This window comes from Notamacropus eugenii, chromosome 7 (genome assembly GCF_028372415.1).
Source record: "Notamacropus eugenii isolate mMacEug1 chromosome 7, mMacEug1.pri_v2, whole genome shotgun sequence".
Classification (NCBI taxonomy): domain Eukaryota; kingdom Metazoa; phylum Chordata; class Mammalia; order Diprotodontia; family Macropodidae; genus Notamacropus; species Notamacropus eugenii.
In genome coordinates, this window is record NC_092878.1 from 142,417,494 (window position 1) to 142,440,394 (window position 22,901).

Consider the following 22,901-nt stretch of genomic DNA (forward strand, 5'->3'; position numbering starts at 1 on the left):
CCTGTGGTTCTCTGCTGCCTTCTTTGGTTTGAGAGGGGAAAGCAGAAGCAGGGAAGACGCTGTGTAGTTGCTCTGCTTTAAAGGAAAGGAATCTAAGCTTCAACTGGAGGATGCTGGATCCCAGGGAGTGAATATCTGCCCGGGTTTTTTTGTACTGAGGCAGCTTGATTTGCTGGGTAGTTCTCAGACTTAAAGGGGATTGCTAACTAAATTTAGAGAGTAACACTCCCTCAGAGACCTTTTATGGGTGATTATATATTAAAAGAGTTTATAATGCTGTCAGCTTGAAAGAGGAAGAGGATTTGCTTAGTTGAAGAACAGTAGAATTAAGGCAGCTAGGGGCACAGTGGACAGAGCTCTGGGCTTGGACTGAGAAGAGTCATCTTCATGAATTCAGTTCTGGCCTTAGACACTTACTAGCTGTGTGGCCCTGGGAAAAATCATGTAACCCAGTTTGCCTCAGTTTCCTCATCTGTAAAATGAGTTGCAGAAGGAAATGGCAAATCATTCCAATATCTTTGCCAAGAAAACCCCAAATGGGGTCATGAAGAGTCAGACACAACTGAAAAATAACTGAACTGAGAATAAGGGGGACAGCTAGAGGAAAATGCAGTTTCTTGTGGTACAAATATTCTTTAAAGGACTAATGACATCCAGATGTATAGTCTAGAGCTGTGAGTAATCCCATGTATATGGCTTTTCTTGACTTATGTATTACCCTGGCAGATTTCTCTAAGAATACACCCTGTTCCCCCATAGATAATGAGAGTGTACATTGGTGAGACAGAGTTAAGAGAAGAAAGAGGACAGTACTTGTATAAATGATAATAGGAGGGGATGGGAAAGATTAATACCTGGGAGGAAATAGTTAAGAATAAAAAAAAACTTCAAAGGAAAGATCCTGAAGGGAATTTTTAAAAAGGAAAAAGTGAGAGACCATCAATTGGAGAAAGGCTGAACAAGTTATTATATGTAGATGTAAGGTAATATTATGCCCTCTAAGAAATGACAAAATATGTTCTCAGAGAACCATGAAATAACACATATGAATCAATATAGAGTGAGCAGAGGTAGGGGGACAATTCATAAAACCAATTTTGAAAGACTTAAAAACTCTGATTAAAGCAATAACTGACCACAGGAGAAACTGTGATGAACATTTATAATGAAGGACTTAAGGAGACATGCATTTCCATACACGACCACTATGTAGATTTGTACCTTGCCTGGTTACACTTATTTATTACAAGCGTGTTTTTTTGTCTGTTTAAGTGTTGGGTGATGGTGAGAAGGCCACTGAAAGATTTATTTTAAATTCATAAAACTGAATACAAGTTTATAAGGATATAGTCAAGGAGAACAGTTTTAAAGGTAATATGTTGAATATATTAGAATATGTTACATACTTTAAAATAGAAAACAGACTCATAATTTCAAATAAAGTTCTTTTTTTAACGTATGATGGAAATGCTTAATCTTTCTGGTGTTTGATAGGTTCAAAAGAAATAAAATCGAATTTAAAAAATACAACATTTGTCTGAAAAGATTTGCCACAATTGTTATACACTACTTGTAAATGAATTTAAACTGTTCCTAAGGACTTTTCAAAGTCACATAGAACTTAAGAGCTGGATTAAAACAATTTAATCCAATGCCCTCATTTTCAAAAGGAATAAAATGAGGTCCAAAGACAATAAATTACTTGTACAGGGTCACCACTGGACCTCAAACTAACATGTCAAATTCCAAGTGAAGGAGGGAAGGATAAGAGGGATAGAAGCAGGCAAGAAGGAAGGTGCTTAATTGCACCTACTGTGTACCAGGAAGTGTGTTAAGTTCTTTAGAAATATGTCATTTAATCCTCACAACAACCCTGAAAGGCAGGTCTTACTATCATGCCCATTTTAGAGTTGAAAAAACTACAGAGAGAGATTAAGTGACTTACCCAGGGTCACTCATTTCCCTAGTCGAGAAATCAGAGTTTTTTGCTTTTATTTTTACTGTTCAATGTATCACTCCAATGTTCCATTAAAGCAACAGACTAAGTTTTTAATGTGCTTAAAAATTTTACCTTTGTTGGGAAAGGAAATTTTGAAGATTCAGCTGTATTAGGCGTATGGATTGCTGTTAAGGGTGGAGGCCATGAATGGGTCATTTCCTAAAAAAAATTAGAAGGGAAAGTAATTACAAATCAGACATTTCCTGGTATTTTATTTAATTCATTTAAAATTAAAGTGCAAGGAAAGCAGTCCTACTGTTAGAAAAAAACCTTGACTGACAGGCTGCGATCCATTTCTCAAAAAACCTTAATAGGTTTCCCATCATACATACAAAAAGTAAACATCTTCAGCATAAACAAATAAAAACTAGTGCAGAGGGGGAAAAATTCAGAATGAGTTATTCAAAACATATGCATCTTTTTCAAAAAATAATGATTTAATTACATGCAGCTTGAATTTAATAAAGTCTCTAAATTCTATTAAACAAGTGATTTATATTTAAATATGCCCAAATTAAAACAGCTGGACTGATGAACTAACTGAAATGCAAACCAGAGAATAACAGACAGAATATGACGGCAGCTTACTAAATGTATTATCAGGCAGGATACATTCTGTTCTGGAATTATATTTGCAGGAAACATCCAAGTTGAAATGGCATAACTTTCCTGTTTAAACCATGCAAAAAAAGAAAAATATTCCTGGCTATAATTTCGGCTTGCTTTAGCGTTAATGCACGTGTCACTTCCCTGATACATAGTAGCATACAATCTTATTTTTCTTGTACTACTTAACAACAATGTAACAAAATAAAAATTTGTTTCCACTTATTTTCTTCAGGCCAAAAAAAGACTTTTGTGTTACCAAAGTAACAGCTTTTTCCTAAATTTTATTCTAAGAACCTAGGACCTAAACTTGTAGTTTAGGTGGGAAAGTTAAAACTGTTAAAAACTCTTAGAAAAAAAAAGTTAAACAGAATGAATAATGATAAAAACTTCCTTCTGAAGTATTTTGTAAACTTTCCTTTTCTTCTCCAGTCAGGTCCAGCTCTTTGGTGACCCTATGTACCACAGTATGTCAGGAGGTTCTTCAATCCTCCCCCGTCTCTCAAAGTCTGTTCAACTTCATATTCATTGTTTCCTTATTTATCCATCTCATTCTCTGCCATCCTCTCTTGCTTTTTCCTTCAGTCTTTCTGAAGATCAAGGTCTTTTCCAATGAGTCCTGTCCTCTCATTATGTGGTCAAAGTATTTATTTAAGCTTCAGCTTCTGTATTTGAACTTCCAGTGAATTAACTTCTTTAAGTACTGACTGATTTGATCTCCTTGCTGTCCAAGAGATTCTCAAAAGTCTTCTCTAGCACCACAATTCAAAAAACATTCATTCTGAGGCATTCAGCTTTCCTTGGAGTCCAATTCTCACAGTTCTATATTACCAAAGGAAAAACCACACCTTTGTCTACACAAACATTTGTTGGCAAGGTGACATTTCTGTTTTTTTATGACGCTGTTCAGATTTGTCATAACTTTCCTTCCAAGGAACAATTTCATGGCTATAGTCATGGTTTGCAATGATCTTTGAGCCCAAGAATATAAAATCTGACACTGCTTCCCTTTCTTCTCCCTCTATTTGCCAAGAATTGATGGGACCAGTTGCTAAGATCTTGGGTTTTTAGATGTTAAGCTTCAATACAGCTTTTAAACTATGCTGTTTTACCCTCATCAAGAGGCTTATTAAGTCTTCTTCCCTCTCCGCCATTCACAGCGGCATCATCCACATATCTGAGACTGCTGACCTATTTCCAAACAACCTTAATTCTGGCTTTTCTTTCATCCAGTCTGATATTTTGCATGATGTACTCTGCATGTAAGTTAAAGTGACAATATAGAGCTCTGCCATACCCCCTTTCCAGTCTTAAACCAATCATTTGCTCCATGTTCATTTCTAAATATTACTTGCTCACCTGCATACAGGTTCCTCAAGAGACAAGTCAGATGCTCTGGCACTCTCATCTCTTTAAGAACTTGCCACAGTTTTTTAGTAGTAAAGAACAACAACTCAGGATGAGGGCTAGACATGTGGATTTAGAAATCACCTCAACAGAGATGAACGAATCCATGAAAGCTAATGAGATCACCAAAAGGTAAGCTTATGTAGAGGAAAGAACACCTAGGTAACTTTATATAGAGGGATGAGGACCTAACACCTTTAAAGCCCGAGGGAACTGCAAGAAAATGAGACAAAGAAGGTGATCTGGCAGAACAGCTTGGGAAGGAACCATCAGGTAAGTATGAAAGAACCAGGAAACAAGAGTGTCATGATAACTAAAGCCACAAAAAGGTCAAGAAGCATGAGCTCTGAGAAAAGGCCACTGGTTTGAGGAGGCAGGGGAAAGCAAGGTCATATGGAAATTGGAGTTTCAACTGAATGACAATTAATATAGACAGCTGTTTCTAGGAGTGTAGCGATGGAGTTATGGGATGGCAGGTCAAGTGAAGGAGTTTTTTAAGGATGCAGGAGAAGTAGAGGATAGGGAAAATTCCAATGGACACAGAGATTTAAGATTGATTATAAAGGTTATAAATTACATAAGGATTATAAAGAGGACACAGAAGGTGTTGGAGTTAGCAGTTAACTGTGTCCAAAAGGGGGAAACACTTCTGAGACAAGAGAAGAGTAGGAAAAAATATGTTGATGGAATTTGAGGTAGAGGAGCAAGTAGAAGAAACTCCTTATAGTTGGCATCAATTTTCTTCAGGTTAAGTATGAAGCAAAACACTCTTCTGAATCAAGAGAGCAGTGGTGTAGACTTAGGGGATGAAATAAGCAGACTGATCCTGTGTCTTTTTAAATTGATCCTATTTACAATGAGTCGCTTTTGTCCTGTAACTGCCTCACTCATGATTCTTTGTCTCTGAACAGAGAAATGTAGCTGGCTTGCAATGAGTTAACTTTAGAAATCCAGTTCTCCTTTTAATCACTGTTCTACTCCTATGTCAAGGAAATCTGTTACCCTTAAAGAATGCAGGTGGGCACCACGGAGTCTGGTCTAGTGTCCAAGGATGTCTAGTTTGTTATTCAAAGAAATCTGGTTTGCGATCTCAGTCCTTGCTGATGCAGTTGGACCAGAAAAATGAGCATTTCTTAGTCACAGGAGGAAAGGAGGGGGTGGTTGCTAGCCCTCAATACCAATTTTCATCCAATCATATTTTCTTTCAATTGTGATGTCAATCTTCCTATTTTTCTATACTCGCCAAAACTATGCTATTTACTGATAAATGTGTACTTTATTAAAAATTGATCATGGTCAGAAGTTTTGACTGTAACAGGGATTAGAAGACTCAAAGAGACATTGTGTCAGGGAATGGTTTTTGGACAGATAAGGTGCTGTAAAGAGTAAGACAGGAAATCAATCAGGGGGAATAAAAGGATGAAAGGATGTCAACATATAGGATATAATCCCCAAATACAAGAGCAGGTATTGGCCTGAAGAGGAAGACTATGAGAAGAGATACATGAAAACTCAGATAAAAGAGGAATAATGTTCAGGGGGAGACAGAAGGGGAATTTGGAACCATGTCCCAAAAGTCAATAAACTGTGTGTATCTTTTTACTCACATACCTCTACTAGGCCTAGATCCTCAAAGAGATCCAAAAAAGAGGAAAAGGGCAAAATCTACAAAAATATTTATAGAAGCTCTTTTTGTTATAGCTAAGAACCGGAAACTAAAAGAGTGCCCATCAATTAAGAAATGGACGAACAAATTATATGAATGTAATGGAAGACTGTTGTGCTGTAAGAAACTTTAAAAGGGATGGTATCAGAGAATCCCAGGAAGGCTTGTAGGAACAAATGAAGTTCAAAATGAGCAGAACTAGGAGAAAAAGAATTATACAATAACAACACTGAAAAGGTAAACAATTGTGAAATATTAAGAAATCAAATCTGTCAGCCATGATTCCAGAAGAAAACTACTGAAGAGATGTGATGGCCCCATGATATAAAAATAACATCTACATTTTCTGACAGGATCAATGTAGGAATGTTTCACTGAACCATGTACTTTAGGCACAAAATCTCTGTTTTTATTTTTTGTTGATGCTGTTTTCCTTCCACCAATGGACAGGGTAGGTAGGAGGAGGGAGAAGTTGTAGAAGAGAGGGGGGATATGAATTGGGGGGGGAAGCAAATTTTAGTGAAGCAACTTTTAAAATATACAGAAGAAATAGTTCTGATAGAATCACAAAAACATAGTAGAGCTTTGAAAGTTATATGAATTCATGTAAAAGAAACTGGTAAATATCACAATTCTACAGTTTCATATACAATTCTGTTTCGCTATGTATATGGAAATGTTTGGTGTTTTGTAATTTCAGAATTTTTTTTAAAACTAAAAGTTTTCAAATAAATATAAATTATTATATTATATGAAAACATAAATACATAAAATTATATATATTTTATATATAAAAATATTAAAAATAAATATTTAACTTCAAATAAAAATCTTTTAACTGATACTAGGATTTAATAATGATGTTAAATAAAGGTGAAATGATTCTGGGGGTAAAGTTTGCAAAGTGATGGCAAAAAATCAAGAAAATGCACTGAGGAGATAGGATGGATCTACTGTATCCCATACGAACAGCAAAAGAACGTACTGTAGAAAGGGGGGACAGGTTTTCATGACTTTATAGAAACAAGGAGAGATCTAACATGAAGGGTAGTTTCTAAACTAAAAGACGCAATGGAAGAAGAAGATGAACTAATCTAGGGCATGACATAGGGTAGGTAGAGGTGAGATATACGTAGAGGAAGGAATGGTGAATGACAGCCTTAGAATCATGCAGACAAGAAGAAAAAAGGATCAGTTAGACAAAGGACAACAAAATTACTACATCTGACTCAGTAAGACAAGTGGGTCTGCCCCAGACACTCCCCTTCCTCTAGCAATTTTAATTGGATCACTACTAACAATACTAACCCCCAACAGCAGAAGGGAGAAGGGACTGATAGAGGGTGGTAGTAGAGTAGCAGAATCTAAACAATTAAGACCATCCCCAACATTAATCTAACACAATAACATAAACATTCTCCTTTTATAATAGTTAGAAATGGCACATTTAATTTTTTTCTTAATCATTCTCAGTCTCACAGTGTTATCCCCTCCAGCTGAGGAGAAATCCCTTAAACTCTTGACTAGTGGTTTGGGCAGATAAAAGAAATATTCTGCTTGGATAAATATAATGGGTTATGGTCCAATACATTAAATCACCTCCACTTTTTAGCTGAACATCACAATTCTGTTAGCTAGTAACTGTAAATCTGTAAATCAGAATTTTTTTTTTAAATCCTGCACTAAGAAAAAGGAACTGTTGGGGAATAATAAAGCTTTAAAATTAATTGTGTCTGATTATATAGCATGCAATTGTACAAAGCCTGACATGGAACAAAATTTATTCTCTCTTTTGCTCAGTCCGAGGTCAGGAACTTACAGAGCTCAAATCAGGGAAGGTTCAATCTGATTGTGCCCTGGATCAGAACACTCTGGGAGTACTGAAAGTTTGCAAATCCCCAAACTGTCCCTGAAATCACAACATTTAATACTCAAAGAAGATGCAACCAGATCAACCTAGATCCTCCTTCCACAAGGGCAGCAGATCCCACTCCTAAGAAAGTCTACAGCCAAGAAGTAGTTTGAAAAAATGGGCAAACAAAAAAAGAAACCCACTATAAAGAGTTATTATGACAGCAGGGAAACTAAACATACAAAATCATTAGAAAATGATTTCAAAATGAATGTAAGAAATGCCTCAGAAGAAAACAGAATTCAACTTGAATTCCTGGAAAAGATGAAGAGTTTAAAAAAAAGTTTAACATGTTTTAGTAAATGAAATGAGAAGGTTAGGGGGAAAAAATGGAAAAGAAATGAGAGCTATGGAAGAAAGAATTGGAAAGGGAACTAATAGTTTGGCACAGGAGATACAAATATATGCTCAAACATCAAATTCCCTGAAAACCAGAATGAACCCAATAAAAGCCAATGACTGAGGCAACTAGAAATATTAATATTAATATTAAAAAATAGAAGAAAATGTCAGGTATCTCATAGCAAAAAGAACTGACCTGGAAAACAGATTTGAGGAGAAAAAAACAACTGAAGAATCATTGAACTATCTGAATACCATTTAAAAAAAGTCTACACAGGATATTTCAAGAAATCTAGAAAGATTTCCTTCAGTCAGATAGAGTCAGAGGGCTAAGTGAAAACTGAAAGAATCTACCAGAAGAACTGTTAAAAAAAAAAAAATCCTAGGGATATCACAGAGCTTCCAGGTCAAAAGAAAAAACCCTGCAAGCAGCAAGAAATAAAGATTTAAAGCGCCAAAGAGTGACAAGTGAGGATCACACATGATTTGACAACCACCACTATAGTGGAGCAGAAAACTTGGAATACTATATTTCAGTTAGCAAAGGACATGGGTTAAAAATAATTTATCCAGCAAAATTGAATGTAATGCTGTAGAGGAAAATGGATCGTTAATGAAATAGAGTTCTCCAAGCATTCCTGAAGGAAAGGCCAGAACTGCAGAGAAGCTTTGAAACACAAAACTAGGAGTTAAGAGAAACATAAAACAGTAAACACGAACAAACAATAACAAATAACTAAAGAAAGATAAACACCTCATGTGCTAATAGAGGGGATGACACATAACCTATCATCATCAGGGATCACAAAGTGAGTCTAATTAGACTGAGAGTGTTTATGTTAGGTCTTGATGATCTTAAGGGAAGCACGGAAAGAAAGGGGAAGAGGAATCAAAGGTTAGGGAATATCATCTCATGTAATTAGGGCTCACAAGCAGATATCTAGGAAAACAAGCCTGGGTGGGGTAACATTGATACTTGAACGTCACTTTCATCTAAACTGGTCAACATGCACACGTACAGGCATACACAGCTAGGTACAGAAACACGTTTTATTCCAAAGGGAAACAGGAAAGAAAAGGGAGAAGGTAGAGTGAGGTAGAATGAGGGTAATGGAAGGAATTAGCCTAAGCCAAATCAAGTCGAAAAGAGGAACAAAAGTACTTACAGTTCCTTTGAAGTGGCAAAGAATGGAAATTTGAGGGGGTGCTCATCAACTGGGGATGAATGAACAGATATAAATGTGATAGAATATTCCTTTGCTGTAAAAAATGATAAAATGGAATGGTTTCAGAGAAACCTTGGAAAAACTTCCACTATCTGATGCCTACTGAAGCAAACAGAGCCAGCAGAAAAATTCACACAATTACAACAATATGGCAAACAATTCTGAAAAATTAGGAAGTCTTTTAAGGATGATGATCTACCGCTTTTTCTAGAGGAAGAGTAATAATGACATATGCTCTTTCTTCTAGACAGAGAAGTTAAAGACTCCACATACAAAATGAGACAAGTTTATTTAATTTGGATACAGCCAATGTGGAAATGTTTTGATTGCCAATTTAGTTTGTTAACAGGAATTGTTTTCTCAAGTGGAGGAGTGGTGGGATTAGGGTGTGAAAGAGATGAGACGTATGGTTAATTGAAAAAATATAACTTAAGTATTAAAAAAAAGTTTACAAACATTATAGTAATAAACCCTGATCTAGATCGAGGAGTATAGACAAATGAAATGAACCAGAGTGGTGCAGTAGAAAGAGACCTGGATTTAAACTTCTAAATGCCAGCTGTCAATAACTATATAGGCCATCTTGAGCAAGTCACTTCATCTTCTGTGGACTGTTTCCTCACTTATAAAATCAAGCGGCTGGGCCACATATCCTTTAAGCTAGTAATATCTTTTGCAAAATGCCATTTTAGAGTGCAGACAGGGGGAAGATGGAGGCAGCAGCAAGATTTCTCTGATTCAAGAAGTGAGCAGTTTCCCAAGCTAGCCTGAAATTACACTGGGTTCCAACCCAGTAGAATCATCCCAAGAAAGAGGTGGCATTAATCGGCACACTCAGAAGGTATTCTGCAAGCAAAAGTAACACTCAGCAAAGGGCTGATGAAAATTCAAGCCTCTTGTCATGCTGAGGCTCTTCAATGCTGATGGAAATATATATCCATATATATAAGTCCTCTCTGAATGAACATCACTAGTGTAATGTTGTATGTATGAGCTGGCTCCTTAGGATAACAGGAATGGACAGAGATAGAGAAAACTTCCGTGATTTTAAAACAAAGAATATTGATAGAAATTTGTTTTTAGAAAGGAAGAAAACTACTGGTCAGACAGCCAGAATCAGAAGAGATGCACTGAGATACAGTGGAGAATTCACTGGCTTTAGGTTCAGGAGATCTGTTTAGGAAAGAGTTATTAGCTACATGATCATGGGCAAGTCACTTTACAACCCTAAGCATCAGCTTTCCTTAACTATGAAATAAGGACAACATTACCTCAGTGTTGCTGGGAAGAAAAGCCTTTTGCAAACAACAAAGCTCCATATAATGTGAATTGTTTTACCAGAAATAGCTTTAACCCAAAAGAAAACAGATTTAGAGTTAGAAGGAAATTTGGAGATGTAATCCATCTTGGTTATTTGATATACGAGGAAAGTGAAACCCAGAAAGATAAGTCCATTGCCCCAACTGCCTGTACTACAGTCTCTTTTCCATTTCACAAATACACACCTCAGCTAAAGGGTTACTGACAGGACTCGAGAATAAGATTTGTTCTTCTATGATATCTCTGTTGTTACATCATTTCAGTTGTGGCTGAGTCTGTGACCTGATTTTGGGGAGTTTTCTTGGCAAAAATACTGGAATGGTTTGCCAGTTCCTTCTCCAGCTCATTTTACAGATGAGGAAACTGAGGCAAACAGGGTTAAGTGGCTTGGCAGAGTCTCAACTTAGGAAGATGAGTCTTCCTGACTCCAGGCCTGGAGTTCTATCCATTATATCACCTAGCTGCCCATATGACATCTCTGCCATGGGACTATTTATAACTTCCCTTTGTCTTAAAAAAAACAAACTTTTTTTTTTTGTTAGATTGATGCTTTTTTCATTGTTTTTAAATGGCATTATCATTTCCCTCCTGCATCCCTGCCAAATAGAGGCTTCCCTCATAATAAATCAAGCCAAATGAATCAATACATTGGTTATGTCTGAAAATGAATACTTCATTCTGCCCCTTATAGTCCACCACACCTATATCCATACCCACTCATGCATATATAAGCTGTTTAGCACAGTGAATTAGAGTCAAAAGACTGGATTCAAGTCCTGACTCTTAACCCATACTAGCTGAGGTGACCAAGGTTATATCACCTGAAGCCAACAGTGCTATATTATCAAGTAACAGAACAATGGGGTGCTCCAATGAAAAATCTCAAGGGCAGCTCAATACCTGGAGCAATCTTTCTCCAAAACTGAAGAAGACAGTCAGTGAAACTCACCAGACAGGGTAGTGATCAGTCTATGGGACCCTTGGGGTTCTGAAAGTTTATAGCACATTGGTCTAAACCACATTTAAGGGGCCTGAAGAATGAAGAACATTGTAGTGAAAGGATACAGGAAGGCAGAAACCCAATAGCACTCTAAGGACAGACACTAGTGGCAATGAAAGCCGGCAACAGAATGACCCCAAAATACAAATCAGGACCAAACAGGGCCCCACAGCTCCATCTAAGAGTGCAGAAGCAGACAAAGCCTGGTCCTGCCCTGACACAAAGCCTCAACTTAGAAAGTATGGCTGAGAAAACGTAAAGAGAAGAAGGTAAAGAAATTGTATAGCTACAGGTATATTCAAGACACAAATCCAAAAGAGAGCAATTGTTTGGTTGCAAAGACTCCAGGAGTCCCTGTAATATGAATGTTGTAAATGAAACTTGAGCTTTAGAGTGAAAAAAATTACAAGATAGATAGCTCAGTGTAGGAATTGCTAAACTTAACATCAAAAACCAGACACCTTAGGAATTATCATTAAACAATAAGAAATCAATGATCCCATGAGCCAATAAACATTAGAAAATCAAGTGTAAAAATGAGAAAATGAAAGGTATTTTGGGAAATGGGTCAAAAGGAGATAATCTAAGACTCCTCACAATAGTGGAGAGATATGACAAAAAAGAGAAAATAAAAGACCTCACAGAACATTAATAATAAATAAAAATTGCCTAAATCTATTCAGAAGTACAAAAGTGAAAATAGCAAGAATTTATTAAGTGAAATTTACTAAGGGTTCACTATGTGCCAGTGCTAAGCACTGATGATACAATTAATAAAAAGACAGTCTCTTCTCTTAAGGAATTTACAAGCCAATGGAGGAATGCAACACAGAAAAAACCAGGGGTGGGGCACATCTTGTTCCATGGTGCTGAAACCAGGCAAAAAAATCACATTTCTACCCTCTCTAAAGGAAGGCATTGAAGGAGTTTGGTATTCCATCCCCCAGCCCTCCAAAGAGAAGAGAAAAGAGCCTGAAATAAGTGGTGTCGATCAAGGCTTAGATTAGCAGTATGATGATGAGAATCTACCAATCACCTTCTGAAAGAAACTCCAATAAGAAAACTCCTGGGACAGCATAGCCAAAATACAGAACTTCCAGGTCAAAGAAAAAAATACTGAAAACAGAACTGAGTTTGAATAATCAGAAACCACAGAAGAGCCACAAAGACCCCGGTAGCCACCACTATTATCAATATAAAGAGACCTTGAAACTGATATTCTAAATGGCGAAAGTCTAAAATCAAGAAAAATACCTGCCAGAATTGAGTGTAATCTTAAAGGGGGGAAATGGATATTTCATGAAACAGATGACTTCCAAGCATTCCTGATGAAAAAAGACCAGAACCATACAGGAACTTTGAAATATGAACATGGGATGCAAGAGAAACTTAAGATGGTAAATACATCTAAGCAAATGGAAAAGGCCTGTCTTGGGCTGGATTTTAATCAGGACAGCCCCTGAAATAAATAAGATATTTGTATGTCATTCAAACAGTTAACAAAAGGAGATTTAGACCTAACAAAAGAAGTATATTCAACAAGGATAGGACTGATATGCCAGTTTATTCAGCTGAGCAAATCTCTCTTGTCCAAGCTGCTCACCGTTTTGTTTTTTCCTAGCAGTTTGGCATCAGAGAGTTTTCTGGAGCTCCTAGTGGCTGCTTTGTACTCAAATGACCAGAAACACTGTAAAAGCCTGGGCCTTTAATGCCCTAAGTCAACCAAATCTTGAGGATGTTCTCCATACCTTTTAAGGAAAAACCAGCCTAAATTGCATAGGGGCAAGGGTTAGGATACTGCTCCTAGCACAATCCACTTCTTAGTATTAAGGCCTTCCAGAGCAGTGATGTCAAACTTAAATAGGAAGGGATTCCTGCCCTGGGGGCATATTAACTTAAGCTATTAAAGCTCAAGGCTTCATTTGACACTTTTGAAATGCCTAGTAAAAACTGCCAATACAAAGAATTTGTCAAATCCATGCTACTGAAGCGAGCGCTACAACAGACTTATGTAAGAAAAAACGAAATGGCCATATTTCTAAGAAACTAAGTTATAATTGACCATATCAGACTATTTTTGGAACAACCAAGGAAGAAAAGAGTGAAACATGATTAATTGCTGCCGTTAGGAATTCTATTTGACAGTTTATAAATTTTAAAAATGATTTATTTTCTGAAGCTAATGACATTTGTTTCCTAAAAGAATGTTCCACTAAGGAAATCTTAATTTGATAGATATACATTTTTCATTTTACTCTTCAAATTATTTGTGAAAGAAAAAGTGGTGAGTTTGTATCAGTGGTTGTTCCCAAACAAACACCACTTTAAAATCCTCATCTTTGGTTAAATATTATAAGAGTTTACTTTGCCACTCTAGTACATTTCAGAGTCACGGAATCTCAGTGTTGGAAGGGACCTCAGAAGTTAGCTAGGCCAGCAGATAACAAGGCAAGAAGCTCTTCTACACAATCCATGATGGTCTGAAGAAGACAAAGAAAATCTTTAGTTAAATTTGTCCTCTTAGAAAAACACAGTGGGGATTTCAGTAAGTTAAATAGCACACCAGTGAACTTTTCAAATTCTTCCAAGTTATTAATTCTGTTTTAGATATGATGAAGCATTACTGATTGCCTTCTTAATAGGTGGGAAAGGGGCAGGAGGGAAGGAGAAAATTTAGAGTTGATAAAAAAAGTTAAGAAAATTTTAAAAAAGAAAAAATTTTTTTACGATGAACGAGGCAACAACGTTGATGGCCCCTGAATCTGTGCTCACATCTACCATCAATGCTCCCTCTCTTTTCTACCTCTCTGTTAGATAGACGTAGGATAAAGGACATTCTCAATTATGGTGAAAGAACAGAAAAATTGGAAAAATGGTCTAGGAAACGTGATGCAATTTTAACTTGAGTAGTGTATAATTGTACAAATAAGACTTTAGGAAGAACAAAATTTAAGTTTTCCTTTAAATGGCTTTTATTTCATTCCGAAAGATAACTTGGTCAGCCTTAAAGTCTGGGTTTAAGTCCTGCCTCTGTTCCAGGCAACTCTATAAAACTTTAAGCTAAAAAATACTGCAGATTTGCATATACTGATTAATTTTCTCACTGAGATTTTTCTATACAGATCTGATCCTTGAACCCCCAAAAATCAATTTCTTTTTTCGTTGGCTTTTTTGGGGGGGAGGGGATTTGGGGTTAAATGGCTTGTCCAGGGTCATTCCACTGGTTAATGTCTGAGGCCAAATGTGAATTCAGGTCCTCCTGACTCCAGGGCTGGTGCTGTATGGACTGCAGCACCTGGCTGCCCCCAAAATCATCTATTTCTGATGGCATGCCCCAACTCTTCCTTTGCATCCTCTTTTATACTCTGTCCTTTTTCCTAGAATCCCAACAGTAAGAAGAGAAAGCAGTAAAAGTACATGGACATGACACAACTCCTTACCTGCCTACCCTTCCTACCAGACTTGGAAGCATGAATCGGATCTTATTTCTTCTGCCTTCAGCTCTTTTTATATTCATAAACCAAGAGATTCTTCATGTAAAATAAGAAGGCTGAACTACAACATCCCTGAGTTCTTTCCCAAAGCTAATTCTACAAAACGAAAATAACTTAAATATATAAGGATGATGACAGCCTAAAATTACAATGCCCTCAAGTATTAACAAGAGTCAGTCATTCCAAAAAGGAGACTACACTTTTTGAGTTTTTCATTTGAGACTGAATCAAGCACAGGCTGGTATTTGTCATGATGTACAAACGGAAGGAGCTTATTTCCTTGGAAGCACATGCTTATAGTGTTATTCAAAGAACAGTTGGATTGATTTACGAATTGTTGTTTTAGCTGTGTCCAACTCTCCATGACCCCATTTGAGGTTTTCTTGGCAGAGACACTAAAGTAACTTGTGATTTTGCCCTTTCCTTCTCCAACTCATTTTACAGATGTGGAAACTGAGGCAACTAGTTACGTGACTTGCCCAGGGTCACATGGCCAATGAGTGTCTGATGATGGATTTGAACTCAGGTCTTCCTGACTCCAGATCAGGTGCTCTATCCACTTGACTTAGGAGTATGCATCACTTCAAAGTTGCCATAGACATTAAAGTATAGCCTCTATCTCAAACCAAGAAGCTAATCTACTTTTGAACAAAACTTGAGTTGATTTTACTTGCTTTTTGGAAGCTGAGGGGAATTTCTAGGAAGCAATACTACCTCACAAAACATCTTTAGAGTGATACTAATTAAATAAAATGAGAATAAATAGAAAGTGTTCCACCTACTTAGAAGGAGAAACAATAAAAGGCATTATTATCAAATGACTCACCTTTAATATTTCTTCAACACAGTGCACTTCATTTGGGAAGGCCTGCTGAATGTAAAAAACAAAGGAAAAAAGAAAAAAAAACATAAGAGCAGCACTCACTGTAATGTTGAAATAAGCTAATGGGAAAAACACCAGCACCACACAGAACCACAATACCCAAATATCGAGATCTTCATTCAAATAAGGAACAGTAAGTTCCGGGGGGGGGGGGGGGAGGGGGGAAGGGGGTGTCGAGCTAGAGCCAATACAAAAAAAAAAAAAAAAAAAGGGCAGTATGTATCTCCAACTCCCATTCATTTTTGTCCTAATCTAGGAAACCATACCAAATAGTTTTAATGTGAACAAACCCGAGGAAGAAAGTTGTTGAATTGAACATAGTCAGAGAGCACCCAATCAAGTGACGTGTGACTTTTCATTAGCACTAGTTTGGAACCTCTGAAAAGTAGCAAGGACAAGAACAACTTGACTCCCCTGTCATGGAATCACTTATGCAGATGTACCTTCAAGGGCATTCCAGCTGGGATCCAGGACAGGGCTCTGTAACCTTTCAAGTCTGAGATAGAATGCCAGAACTGCATTGTGAATAAAGGATTCTTCATTCATACTAAGTTCAGCACGTCAATAATTTGTACCAAGATTTAACTCCACTACTAACTAAATCTGATTAGAGGCTGGTAAGATATTCAAAAGATTTGGGTAGAAAAACCCATCACATAAAACAAAAGTAATCTAAACTTTTCGATCTCTCAGAGTATGTGTACATACACACACACATACACACACACACACACACACACACACAAACAAGTACCACAAATATGTATATATGTATATAAAAGAACACAGTCCCAACACGAACTAAATTTACTTATGTATAAATTACATGCATGTGCTACTTATACCAATAATTAAGTACCTTGCAACATTTATACAAAGATATAAATTAATAATGTGGTTTGTCCTTCATTCTCTAAGAGGACGGTGATGTGCAGACTTGAACTTGAAATGGATTTAAGTGAAGCAGAGCTGTACAAAGTCATCAACCTCACTCTCTCTTCCAGAGTCACTGAGAGTCCAGTGGCAAGGCAGGTCAAGATGACTGGAGATGGCCCCTCCTCACCCCATTTTTGCAGTGGGAGACTGGCCTTTTTAAGCTAAGATCTTTCCCAGTTCTCAGTTTGTCTGAGGCAACACCCATTCAGCAGTTGAAGGCTAGGTAAGAACTGAGGCAAGTTAGTCTAGTTTGTATTCTCAAAAGATTCAACGGGGAAGACGGGTTGAGATAAGATAAAATAACAAAATAGCCTCTGGAGTTACTAGGGGTGGGGTGGGGTGGGTGTGGCACAGTTGGAACTGAAATTCAAAGAGGTTGAGGGATTGCCTAAAGGGAGTGTCTCTGGATGGGAAGCCAAATCCTCTGATCATAAATCACAGTTCTTTTTATTGTCCAGTGTTGCCTCACTAACTAGCTAGTGTGGTTCATACTTCATTTAATTCAAAGAAGTCAGTCCCCAGGTTCCATCTTTTTGACCCCATTAGAGATGGCAGCCTCTGATGGGGCAGGAGGGCCCCTACTTGGTAGACTTTTTGTTTTATTTTTTTGAAAAAAGATTTTTAATAAAGGACTTCCCTCAACTCTCCTTTTCTCCACCTCAGAGTTCTCAATCTTTATTCAAGTTCTTATCTTTCTCTCTGGTCTTTCTTTCCAAAGTTAATCTCCTTATTAGTGTTTGAAATTACATCTTTCAAACTACTCAAGGCTTTTATTCAATGAAATACCCTTTCCCTTGGACTCTTTCCCAAGTTTCCCTTTATAAAGGCCCTTTATCTCAGTCTAATAATAAGCATGCCACATGTCCCCATTTTCCCTTTCCTGTCAAGGACAAACTTTTCAAATGAGAAGTCTCAACCCTTTGCCTTCCCTTCCTCAGCACCTAAGCCTTTCCGAATCCCAAATCATCTGGTACAAACCTCCTTTCCCCCCCAAAGTCAGCAAAGCCAGTTTACAAAGCTAATGATCCTTCTTCGGTCAGTTTCTTCACTGGTAAAGGGAGGTAGGTAGACAAGATGATCTTCTAAAATCCTTTCAAATCTTCTTAAAGATAAAGCAACTCATGTGTAAGCAGGCTAAATGACAACTAATCACCATCAGAACTGGGGTCACAACAGTGAAGCCTACTAATGATCACACTGGTATTTCCAGGCCTCCTGGTTGCATGACCTTCAGCACAAGAATTTTTAACCCCTTTTTCTGTCATCAACCCTACTGAGAGTCCAGGGAAGACATACCCTGGCTCAAAATGTTTACAAATACAAAAAAGGAAATATACAGGATTACAAAGGAAACCAATTATACTGAAATTCAATCATCAAAATATGAAGAAAAAGAGTTCATAGACCCCAGATGAAGAACCTCTAACTCTATAATCTTATTTCAATTAGCTGAACATAACTAGCTCTCTGGCATTCTCCACTTCCCAGCAGCCTTCTCACTGAGGAAGATTATACTTGCCCTGGGGCTTTCTCAATCTAGAAAACCATCTGGCCCTGTGTCCCTTTCCTCTGGCTGGTGAGTTCCTCCTGCAGCTTTCTTCCATTTTGAGGAGGTGCTCAGGCCAGCCATGCTCACTTTTTTACTCCTTTTCCAGCTCATTTCCTTACTCTGGGCTTCTCCTCCCTACCTGCTACCCTGATTTTCAGCTCCCTTTTCTGTGTTCTTTTCCTCCATTAGAAGGCAATCTCTTAGAAAATGAGATTGTCTTTGTTTTTCGCTTGTGTCTGTAGAAATAACAGGAATGCAAGGAAGACATTTCCAGACAGATGCGGGGGAGAGGGAAGACAGTAACCAGGGGAGACTATAGATCAATGGTGGGCTGCATAATCAGGGAAATTATGGGAGAGGAGCTTTACCATGAGACAGTGACCTTTCTGACACGAGCAATAATTGGTACTGTCCTGGGAGTGAGGCACAGTGGAAAAAGGGAATCCCCAGGACAAACTCTACAAAGCAGAAGGAGAAACTGCCTAGAGGCTAAAGTCTGCGATGGATACTTTGGAAACTTTGATTGAACAAGGAATTCAGAAAAAAGAGACCAGAAAATTACAGGGGTCACAAATCAGAGAATTAGAATCTAGAAGACACAGTAAAAGATGATGGATAAATGAAGAGAAAGACATGAATTCTTTTTTGGAAATGGTCACAAGAAATAAAATGTAAAAACCAAATGAACACAACTAACTGAAGAAGAGGAAGGGAAGAGGGACCTCTAGCAAATCTCTAAAGGAAAAGGGGTAACAAATGAAAGGAAAAGATCAGGGATGAGGGAAAGAGAGCCAGTGGGAACAAGGGCCACCATTAAAAGAGATTAAGGTAAAGTAACTGAAGGTAGATAGTGCTGTGTTTACAGCAGGGGGGTGGGGGGTGGGGGGTGGGGGTGGGGTGGAATCATCACCTGGGGGGAAAAATATCTGGTAACAGAGAAAAAAGGAGGAAAATATAAACCTCTCAATTTTAAATGTGAATGGATTTAACAATTTAATAAAATGAAAAAAACCAGTTTGGATAAAAAAATAACAAAAAGCTACAATCTGCTGCTTACAAGAAACGTTAAAAATCAAAGATAAACACAAAATAAAACTGGAAGCTATGGGGAAAAAAATTACCATTCAACACTTAAATCCAAAAAAAGTAAGAGCTAAAATCACGCAGTCTAATAAAATTAAAAACAAACATTTAAAAAATGAAAAGGGATAAACAAGGAAATTATATTATGCTGAAAGGAACCACAGACAACAAACCAATATTAGTAACAATCACTTATGTGCTCCAATTGCTTTAGCATCCAAATTCATAAAGGAAGCATCCAAGCTATGAAGAAGACATTGAGAGTAACACAATAGTGACTGGAAATCTCAACATCCTTCTATCAGTTCTGAAAGAAAGGCAAACAAAAGGGAAAATGAGGAACAGAAGAAAGTGCTGGAAAAATCAGAGTTGAAAAAACTTATGGCATCTTCCAAATGAGAACGCAAAAGAATCTATTTCTCAGCACCATATGGAATTTTTACAAAAAGTGACCACGTAAAACATATTGCAAACAAATGTAAAAAGGCAGAAACAGCGAATACACTGTTCACAGACCATAACGCAATAAAATAGCCACTGGTTCAGGGACCAAAAACAAAAGATACAGAGGTGAACAGAGATTTAATAATGAAATCTTAAATAATGAAGGAGTGGTCAAAGGACAAATCATACAAACAATTACTATGTAAAAGAAAACGTTAATGATAAAACAACATACCAAAATTTCTGAGATGTAATGAAAGCAGTCCTACGGGTGAGTTGCAGAGGAGGGGAATCATATCCTTAGAAACATATATTAACAAATTAGAAAAAGTAGCTTAATGAATTGAATGTGCAGTTTGTAAAAGCAGAATACCAACAAATGAACAAACCAGAAACATGCAACAAAGAAGAGATATTAAAAAATTAGAGGGGAAATAGATAAATTGGAGAGGGGAAACCACAGAAATGACCAAACTAAAAGCTGGTTCGATGAAAAGACAAATAAAATTGATAAACCCAAGCTAATCTAATTTTTAAAAAGCAGAAAAACAAATCAATAAAGTAGCAATTAAACAAGGTGAAGTCACAGCGAAACCAAATAAAAATAATCAGAATTTTATTATGCATAGTTAAATGCTAACAAAACCAATGACAATAAAGAGATGAAAGGAATACTTTCAAAACTATACAAATTATCAGAAAGATCTTAAAGAATTCAGTCTCAGAAAATTGATGTAGCTGTAAAAGAAAAAAATTCCTGCTCCTGTTGGATTCACAAGAGAATTATTCTCAAAAACTGAGAAAGCCTCCTACTAGAATCCTATATTGCTAATGTGCAAACCAAGAAAAGATAAAACTAGAGGAAAACTATAGGTCAGTATCATTAATGAACACTGACTGAAACACAATTCTATCAAACAGACTACAGCAATTGACTCCCCAAAATTCACTCATTATGACCAAGTAGGATTTATACTAGGGATGAAAAGATGGTTTAACGTTAGGAAAACCATCAACATAATTAATTATATTAAAAACCAAAACATCCAAAACCACATGATCATCTCCTTTAGGCTAAAAATGCTACAATGTCCAGGCAGAAAGAGACAATTTTTTAAGATCATAAAAACCATCTATCTAAATTCAAAAGCAAGAATCTTATGCAACAGAAACACACTAGAACCGTTTCCAGTAAATACAGGACTAAAGCAAGGATGTTCTCCGCTCTATTATTTAATACAGTTTCAGAAATGCTAGCAACAACAATAAGAAAAGAAAAAGATATTAATGCAATAAAAATAGGTAAAGAAGAAATAAAACTATCCCTATTTGCTTAGGATATGATGGTTTGATTATAAAATCCTGGGTTATCAATAAAGATACAAATGGAGACTAGTATGCTCAGCAAAGTTGCAGGCTACAAAATAAAGTCTCAAAAATGAACAGCATTTCTATACAATAATTTTTTAAAAAATAAGTAGTAATAGGAAAATTGTATAAAATATCTAGGGATCAACCTAGTAAGGCATTCAAAAGACTAGTATAGATTTAGTTGCAATGTACTCCTTAAAGAAAAATAAGAACTTAAAATAACTGGAGTATTCAGTGCACATGACTAGACTATGTCAATATGTAAAAATGATCAGACTATCAAATTTAATTTGCAGTTTTAATGCTCTACCCGTCACATTACCAAGCTTTACAGAGCTTGATAAAATGATAAGAAAATTCATCCGGAAAACAAAAGATCTGGAATATCAAAGGAAATCATAAAAAGATGTAAGGATGAAGGGGGAATACCAATACATTATAAAGTAGCAGTCATCAAAACCAACTGTTATTAATTTAAAAACAGAGAAGGCAATAGAACAGTCTAGACAAAGAACAATCAGAAGCAAGAGAACCCAATAACTTAGATTTTGAAAAAAGTGGAAAACATAAATTACCCAGAAAAAAACTCCTTATTTTATAAATACTGCTGGGAAAACTGGAAGCCAGACAGGCAGAAAGTGGACTTAGATCAACACCTTACCACTCCATTCCAGAATAGATGGATATACAATCTTAAAATTAAACATCATACTATAAAAAAAATTAGAAGGGAAGTAGATCATATACCTCATAAATATGGGTAGGAGACATTTTTCATCAAGTAAGAAATAGAGGCAATCACAAAAGAAAAAATAAGTAACTTTGACTATCTGAAACTGAAAAGCTTCGGCAAGACAAAGTTAATGTACCTAGGATAAGAAAGGAAGTGATCAAATGAGGGGAAAAAAAATAAATATTTCTCAAAAGAATTAAAACATATTCTTAACAACAGGAAAAAATGCTCCAAATAATGTGAAAACCCCAAATCAAAATAACCTTGAGGTTTCACCTCACATCCTGCAAACTGGCAAAAATGACAAAAAAATGGCAACAGTCCGTGTTGAAGGGATTGTGGAAAGAAAGACACACTAATACATTGTTGGTGGAATTGTGAAGTGGTGTTGTCATTTGAAAAACAATTTAGATTTATGTAAAAAAAGTGACTAAAATGTAAGTATCCTTAGAACCAGAGACTCCATTATTAGGCTTATGCCCCAAGTAAACCACTGATAAGAAAAAAAGTTCCCATACACTCCAAAATATCTGTAGCAGCACTTTTTTGGACAGTTAAGAATTGGAAACCAAGTAGACATCCATCCCTTGAGGAATGGCTAAACAAATTGGAGTACATTAATGTTATGGAATATTATTGTGCTGTAAGAAATGATGGGTGCAATGAATTCAGAAGCATGAAACAATAAATATGAATTGCTCTAGAAGTAGATCTAAGAAAATAACATGTACTACAACAACAGCATAAATGGAAAGAAAAGTTACACACCAAAACAGCAAAAGTCAATGCAACAAAATTACAAACATCCAGCAGGACTGGAATGAAGAAACATAAGAAGACACCTACCCCTTAATGGAGGGTGGAGTCCACAGGTATTATACATTGCCCATGTTTTCTCATTTTTTTCAGGGTGCTGATTTTTTTCCTCTC

At 36.6% G+C, this 22,901-nt stretch overlaps 1 protein-coding gene across 12 annotated transcripts in view; it reads right to left on the reverse strand.

The window, feature by feature from the left end:
- The window catches only part of AFF1 (ALF transcription elongation factor 1), a 168,134-nt gene that overhangs the window by 41,174 nt on the left and 104,059 nt on the right, over positions 1-22,901 (reverse strand). For 7 of the 12 annotated variants that reach the window (XM_072622537.1, XM_072622543.1, XM_072622545.1 and 4 more), the window contains 2 exons: positions 15,799-15,843; positions 2,072-2,158 (listed from right to left, as the gene is read on the reverse strand). In XM_072622537.1, coding sequence (XP_072478638.1) covers positions 2,072-2,158; positions 15,799-15,843 — 132 coding nt within the window. The remainder of the gene's footprint in view (positions 1-2,071; positions 2,159-15,798; positions 15,844-22,901) is intronic. The other 5 variants (XM_072622540.1, XM_072622546.1, XM_072622541.1 and 2 more) reach the window with 2 other exon arrangements.